The sequence below is a fragment of the Prosopis cineraria genome, unplaced genomic scaffold (assembly GCF_029017545.1).
Source record: "Prosopis cineraria cultivar Desert tree isolate PC_DT_omini unplaced genomic scaffold, ASM2901754v1 PC11, whole genome shotgun sequence".
NCBI classification, from domain to species: Eukaryota; Viridiplantae; Streptophyta; class Magnoliopsida; order Fabales; family Fabaceae; genus Prosopis; species Prosopis cineraria.
Window position 1 is genome coordinate 8,795,470 of NW_026555342.1, and position 8,666 is coordinate 8,804,135.

Here is an 8,666-nt window from a genome sequence, read left to right on the forward strand (position 1 = left end):
CTACTGGGTTGTGGGTTGGGCCTCTGCCCATTGGGCTCACTTGTGTGGTCCACCTATCACGGTCCACACAAGATCATAAGGACCAATTTATTGGGCTTATTAATTAATGCTAATTCATAAATAATATTCCAACAGATAGGTCTATGAGCTTTTTATTGGGGATCTGTGCCTGTGGAGGTTTAGTGCGAAATCCCATGGAGAGTTTATAAGAGGATTCACGTGTCTGATTGGGAATGGGTCTCCTTTGACAGCAGAAGCTTGGGGGATACTCTGGGCTCTTAAACTATCATAGGAATAGAATATGAGGAATATTGTTGTGGAATGTGATTGCAAGGAAGTTGTGGACGCGATCTACAACTTGGATGCTGCCGTGAACTGGGACGACGATATCATGCAGGAGGTACGAGCTTTAATAAGTCGTGACTACTTGGTGGACGTGATCGTGTGTGACCGTGAAGCGAACAAGGCTGCAGATGCACTCGCGAGAATTGCTCGTGCACAAGGAGCAGGTCTCGTGGTGCTGGCATCTCCCACTCGGCCTATAGGTTAGTTAGTGCTTTTATTTTTCCTGTTTATTTCCATTAAAAAAAAATAGCTCTTCTTTTTTTAGGGGAAAAACAAGGAAATTAAGCTACATTAATGTAATCATTATCCAAAGATTACAGTGATATTCTCTCATATGGTCTCTATGTTTTAACTATTTAAAACATTAGTTTTTATATTTAAATAAATAACTTTAATCCTTAAATTTTTATTTTCTAAAAAGTAAGAACCAACAATCTAAATAGGAATAATAAAACTTTTAATTCTTCAAATTTATCTCAATTATCAATTTAATCCTTAAAGTTTAATTTTTACTTATTTAATCCTTAAGTTTTCTTAAATTATTATGTTAATCCTTCAAGTTTAGAAACATAAATTGACTTGAATTAATATAATATAAAAGTATGTTGATAATTCAATAAATATATATATATGGGTAGATGAATAAATTACCTCTTAAACTTTAAATTTAATAATATCATAGACCATGAACTTATTTATTGTACAAATTATTCTCTCAACTTTTTAAAATAATGCAATTCAACTTTTGTCGTTAATAAAAGTTTACTTTGATAATTAGTTAATCAAAAAATAATCTCAAAAATTTCTGAAAAGAACCAAAAAAATTGGTCATTTTTTATAAATATTTGTTGGTTCCTCATATTTATTTCTTGGGTCCTTTATTGTAATTTTTAAAGTTATTTTCTGATTAACTAATGATCAAAATTAACTTTTATTAATAGTAAAGATTGAATTGCACCATTTTTAAAAATTAAAAGAATAGTTTGTACAATAAATAAGTTTAGAGTTTATGATGCTATTAAACCTAAAGTTTAAAAGATAATTTACTCATATATCCTTACCCTATATATATAGCTAACTGAGAACAAATTAGCATTCAAATCAATTTTGTTTCTTTTGCCATATTTTGTTATTTTGTTTTTTAAAATTTTAAAATTTATTTTTCCAAATAATTGCATTTCTTTTCATTAATTAACATAACTATATTAATATTTAGTTATCAATGTCAACAATTTTTAATAGTTTTTTATCACCTTTGAATAATAAGGATCAAATTAATATATAAGATAAACTTAAGAAATCAAATGGATAAAAATTAATCTCACAGAACCAAATTCAAAATAGAGACAAATTTGAAAGTTAAAAAAAAATCCATTATGTCTTTTAACTGGTTGTAACTATAAAAATTTCATTACACTAAGTTAGAATTTCCAAACTAAATATCAACAAAATCAAAAACATAAAACTTTAGTTACACTGAGTTAAAATTTAAAATTTTAACTTAGCCAAAAGAATTGAAATTAAATGATTAATTTTTCCCATTCCACACAAGCACTCGAGCAGGCATCAATTTTGCACATGGTTCAATAATTCTGATAGCTCCGGCCGACAGCCAGTAATGAAGCGCAGCTAATTCACTAGGGTTGGGTTTGAAGAAGTCCAAATTTAGATGGGCTTGAACATCTATTTGTCTCCGATAAAAACAATATATATATATATATATATATATCCACCACGCGGATACAGTAGTTAATTTCAAAACTTATCATCCAAATAGGAAATTCTACACCAAAAAAAAAAAAAACAAAACAAAAAGTGCAACCATAACGAAGCCTCATCTGGTAACACAAAAACATGTGATAACACATCTCTGATCAGTAGCAAGTATCTTATTCAAAGAAAAACAAGCAAAATCAAATCCTAGAATACCAATAGATCCACGCGTATCTGCCAAGCAAAAGATCAAAACCAACACATGTGCTATCAAGTTCAATCTTAAGATACTCTAAACTTGAGCAATCCAAGCTCACTAAAAATCAGAGAAAAATAATCCTCTATAACCTCAGACCCACGACCTGTCATCCATCAGTACCTCCTCGGGTAGCGATCCATGAACCGACCGGAAGGGCACTCATATGCCAGGTGACCTCGACCCCCACAATTGTGACAAATCATCAAGGGCCCCATGCAATCCCTACTCATGTGACCCAATTGCTGGCAGTTTCTACATACAACATCACGGTATCCGCCACCACGAACACCCCCACTGCGGTCTCCAAGAAGATTGGATTTTGGACATTGTCTAGCCACGTGCCCAGAAACATTGCACAAGTTACAAATGGGATCGTTTGGACAATCACGTGCCAGATGGCCAGTCTTCCTACAGTTATTGCATGCCTTCTCATTTGTACAGTCTGCAGCAATGTGGCCCTGCTTATAACAGTTATTACACAACCTTAAGTCCCCTGGAGGCAATGGAGGAGCAGTGCATTCTCTGGCACGATGTCCAGCTTTACCGCAGGTATGGCAAATGCCCTCATTTGGACAGTTGCTGGCCATGTGACCAGGTTCTCGACAATTCCAGCACAGTGATTTCGTCGTGCATTCAGAAGCAATGTGCCTAACAAAGTATTTAAAAGCAAAACAATACAGATTAGCCCCAGAAATCAAAAGGCATTATAATGGATACAATCATACCATGTAAATGACATCCATGGACTCTGACATGAATAACTAACCCTGTTCTTTCTGCTTCAAGATTCAAAATAGTAGATTGGGAAGAGGGAATGCTATATTTGGTAGATGAGAAATAAAGCAAAGGGAAATGAAGGGGATTCAAGTTCATGGACAACTGGACAAGTTCCTTAGCTTCCTTGCCCTTAAACCTTTGACATAGCATATAAGTATGAAAAATCAATTCATACATAACCTTATCAAAGAACTAGCAAATGCCAACACAATACGTGCAATAGCTTTCTACATTCTACAGAGGTATGTGAAGCAACAAATAATGAATTGGCTAAGGGGTCTTGATAGTATGTATAGACAAACATGTCAAGAACACTGAAAATATCAACATAAATTACCCATTAAAAAAAAAAAAACTTAACAAGTTGCACTACCAAGCATGATTCATGGTCCATGATTAAAAAAAAAAAACTAGCGTCCCAATTCACAGATTGAATTTCTAGTTGATAACTATGCCAAATTATAACTCAAATAAATCATAGATCAGGAAATGCATGGAAGCATTAGATGAAAATGACAAAAAAATAATTCCTACCCAAGTCACTTTAGTTAGGCCGCCCTTCCCAGACTATAAACCCTAGCCAACAATGAAAATCAACTTCAATTCCCGTACTTATATTTTGAAGTTATGATTCACCACCAGACTCCAACTGCCAACATACTTTACAGCAAGAAGAATATCATTAAATTTATTATGATACAGAGAATAAGTTACATACCCGGGTAGACCACAGTTGTGGCAGATTGCAACATTAGGGCATTCTCTAGCATAATGACCAGGCCTTTTGCAGTTCTTGCACAAATTGTCTCGGCTGAAAGCAAAACCACATAAGGGTCACGATTGTGCCATAAGAGCTCATGTATTCTAAATCAAAAGGCTTGTCATAGGACTCCTAGAATTTATGAAGTTAAAAATTGCTAAAGCACATTCATAAATTCTCAAAACCAGTCAAAGCAATAGACACCGGAAGAAAGTAGAAGGACTGTTCAAACGAACAAAAATCAAAATTATGATATCTAAGTTCCAACAATAATAAAGTATCCAAAAAACCAATTCAGACTTCAGAGAATCAATCCTCCCTCCAATGAATAAGAATTGAATCCAGAAATACTGTATGCAGATTCAGCGCAACTCCTTATAGCTAAAACATTCTTTCTACACAAGCTATACCAACCATAAAATTCATGATAACCCTCACCGGGTCCAACCCCAGATATTAGAGACGTTATCATATAGATCCAGGGCCCCTTTTAGAAATCATAGTTTCAATCATCTTCAGCTTCCCTAACCAGTGCATTAAGCAGACAATGGAAACTGTAAGTAAATAGTTAAAATCTAAAACACCTGAAGCCCCGGCGTGAATCTCTCCTGTAAGGCGCATCACGATAGGAAAATCGATCAGATCGGATCTTCCGATCCATTGGACTCCTGCTCCGGCTCCGGCTCCGGCTCCTGCTGTCTGAACTCATTTTCAAAATTTACTTCTCCTAACTTCTACCACAAATGATCAGCAAAACTACCACCACAACCAACACCAACTGCCGCCTCCTCCCTGTCCACATCACAACCACACATCCAAGATCATCCACAGGCCAAACCAAATCCCTTACTTCCCCTTCCAAACATTAATAAATAGATCCTCTCTCAAGCGCATTGTGGCAATCAAAACATTATTGAAATACTGACTTATAGTTTCACTGGACCTCCCAAAATATAACTGTATAACTCTATTTTTCACATGATGTGCAAGGATGTGGAGAAACATTGCAACTTGTTCATCAACCAACACGTTTTTAGTTGGTTTTAAACCTCCTTTTATACCAAGCATAAGACATAGCTCCTCAAAAATAGCCCTATTCATTCTAATTTGATTAAAACAGGTTGTATCACTGTTGTAAATAAGATTTCGAAGGCAAACCCTCTTAATATGAAAGTCCAAAGTGTATGGCTTACGACTAATTTGTCACCTATGTAGAGCAGTAGCAATACAAACAGTCATAAAACATTGGTTCATAGCAAATAGAACATAAAACCACCAAAGCAACAGATGCACAATGTATCAGGATCCATGACTGTATATATACACAAAAACAAGTATATAAGAATAAATTCACATATGTTCATAACAACTATAAAAAGATAAGACACAACCTTTCATATTGTATTACAATAGTATTTTAAGTAAAAATAAAAAAATTCAGGTAATTTCGTTCTGTTCCCTCTCTATCACTAGACATGTGAACAACAATGCTATATACCTGAATAAAAATCTCCTCTCATTATTCTGACAAAGATTAAAAATGGGCAAAAGCTATGCAGCGGCAAACAGGGGGTTTTCATATTTCCAGGCTCCAGAGCACAGCATAATCTGACTCTACTATTCTGTTATACAGGCTGTCATTTTACTTTGTTTCTGGGTAGTAATTGGCATCAATGGCAAATTGTATTGTCTGTTATACAGCATAATCGACATGTGTATTACTTTCCTCCCTTTTATTTTTGAATCTTTACATTCTTTCTTCTTGTTCCAGGAATTGTGAAAATGGGAGAGAGAGTTTTGTTCTGTGTGTAGACATTGGAAGGGTAAGAAATAATCTTTTCGAGAGATTATAATGCCAGTTCCGCTTGCCGTGATTTGTTTCGGGACAAGGTTTGCTTCGGGAATGCTCAGACATGGTGAAAAGCTGTGATTTGTTTCGAGACAAGGTTTGCTTCAAGATATGTAACAAAGTTCTTTATTTAATAGAAGAAGAAGCTTTCATAACTTGGACGAATCAAAAAGAAAAACAAGATTTTTCAAATACTAGAAGAGCATTCGTAGTAGATGAACCGAAGAACGCTCACCTTCAAATACTTCACCGTCACACCGTCCGCTTCGCCCTGTCTCGTCGTCCGCTTTGCTTTGTCTCTCTCCTCGACCGTGCTAGCTGCGGTCTCTCTTCTCCATCGATCTATCCCAAAAAATCAGATGGCGTTAGGGTTTTCCATTGACTTCACTGATGTTGGGGCAAATCTGTTAAATAACTTTATCACTGGGGATATTTTTGTCTGAAAAAATTTACTTTCATGAAACTATCTCATGAGTTTTATAGAATCTAATTCAATCTATTTTGATGTATATCATTTCAACATAAAAATCTATTTCACGCATATTAAAAAATATATATATAAATTGCAATTTTATTTCTATTTTTATGTCTTCATTTTCAGTATAGCAAATGAGATATAAAATCACAAAATTCAACTAAAGCTAATAATTTGGGTGAGCCAGGCTTGTATCATACTTTTTTTAAAAAACTCATATAACCAATGACTTTAAAACCTTTGGATTTCAGGTTTATTTAGACCGACTTGAATACCCGAACTTTTTTAAAAATATTTTTCTTTTTATTTTTGAACTAATTTTAATTTTTAAATAATTCTGTTAAACATAAAATTCTATTTTAACTTTAAAATAAAAATAATAATTTATCAATTTTATACTTAAGAAACTTTGTTACTATCTTATTGCATTATATATAATTTATTCATGAATATTTCATTTACTTATAAATTAATGTCTTGATTATTTAAATATTACTCTTCTTTATATATTTTAATTAAATTATATTATTTTAATTATGATCGAGTTGATTTTAATTCAATCACAATTACATCACTAACTTAAAATTATTGCCTTGATTAATTCAAAATTTTTAATAACTTTTGAATAAATTATATTTTTTATTTTTAAGAATACAAGAAAAATAGCCATCATTATATTATATAAAAAAATTTAATTATGAGTAAAATACTTTTTAAATTTTTTTCTTTAACTTTTTATATTATTTAACTCTTGCATATAAGGAATATTTATTTTAATTTATTCTTAATTTTTAATCAAGTATGGCATGGATGAAAACTGAATAATTATTCAAAGATATTATTCTATTTAATATTGTTTACCTAGTAGTAGGGCTAAGAATTCATACATATTCAAATTTTATTTTTAAAATCATTTTTAATTTACTTTTACTTTAAAATTAATTATCCTATTTTATAAAAATATAAAATATTTTTTTTGGACAAGAAAATGATGTATAGGACTCAACTTTTAAAAAAAATTGGGTCTTAAAATATAAAAATTAACATTAAAATATATTTTAAATATTTTTTTGAGATATTTTATTAATTAAAAAATATGGAGATATTAATATTTTATTTTTTTAAAAAAATAACTATAGTAATACACTCAAATATAAGATATTTTAGTATAAAATGACATAAAATCCAAAGAATTAATTAATATTTATTAGATTTTATATGTTTTTTAAAATTTTATTTTTTTATTCGAGCCAAGCCCGAACCCGATCGAGCTTGGCTCAAATTTTCTCAAGCTTATTCGGGCTTGAATAGGCCCAAACAATAAAAATTTAATATTTTTTAGGTTCGATTCTAAATTTTTTAGGCGGGTTTGGGTTTACCCATCGAGCTTAAACCAAGTTATCGACTCTAATTCTAACAATAAAGAGTATGCAATTTTTAAAAAGCAATCTATCTCACATCAATCAAATATCATTGTACACACCACCAATCAGTCCTTAGCCCACATCTTTATGTTCCTAATACAATGAAAGTATAGATAAAAGGAATGTGACTGACGTCACTCCACCTTTTTAGTAATTGGCCTGAATGGTTATCTATCAATGAACATCAAAGAGTAGGAAATTGGCACACAAGGATACTAAGCTTCATGAGCCACGTTTTTCTTCTCGCAAGGGTACGAAAATAGATCATAGGAAAAGACAACTAAAAAAGGAGAAGTTCAAGAGGTGAACTCAAAAGCTAGCTGGATCTTGCTCATGGAAGTGACAGTTCACAATTGTATTGAGAAAAGTACCTGTATTATTGGAAAGCCAATTGTCCTTAAGTTGTGGCTTATAAATCCTACCATAATCATCCAAGTATCCAAAATATAATAATTTTATAATGTTTACTTTCCTAAAAGAACCACCCTTTCTGCATCAGTTAATTTATCTACAATCATTATATAAGCTATATATCTTCTTTTTACTGAAATATGTAGCTATTTATCTACCATTGTAACAACATAAAATGTTATCTTAAAAGAGAAAATACAAAACTATAATCATACAACAGCTAAATCACAAATTGACATAAAGGACAGCATCTCATATCAACATTTGTGTCTTATCATGTTTCCTACTCCAGACTCCTTTATCCATTGAATTGCCTTTACAAATGATAGATTCCTCCATCACATCTTACCCTTTCACCACAGCATATGGCACAATTATGTTATTAGGTAACAAAGAATTGACACTATACAGTACAATGAGTTCCCAATTTGCTATTTGAAAGCAACTTTCATCATTTAAGGTGATATCACAAGAATTGTTGCAAAAAGCATCCATATTTTAAAGGATGACAATGTAACCAATAGTGTTAGTGCATCACATAATTTTGATGATGGCATGAAGAACAAGTCCTACCATAGCTGAGGATTTGTAACAAGACTCCTGATTTCATACTAGGATTAGTCAAATAAGTTAGAATAGCAGCCACTCAAATG

General features: G+C 32.2%; 1 protein-coding gene across 1 annotated transcript; it reads right to left on the reverse strand.

Annotated features, from left to right (window-relative positions):
* Positions 1-2,184: 2,184 nt before the first annotated feature.
* LOC129284990 (zinc finger protein GIS2) lies at positions 2,185-6,097 on the reverse strand. The gene is made up of 4 exons (XM_054920525.1): positions 5,939-6,097; positions 4,439-4,646; positions 3,813-3,905; positions 2,185-2,965 (listed from the first exon to the last, which is right to left on the reverse strand). The coding sequence occupies exons 2-4, from the start codon at positions 4,561-4,563 to the stop codon at positions 2,431-2,433; spliced, it is 753 nt and encodes a 250-aa protein (XP_054776500.1). The 5' UTR covers positions 4,564-4,646; positions 5,939-6,097; the 3' UTR covers positions 2,185-2,430.
* Positions 6,098-8,666: the final 2,569 nt, after the last annotated feature.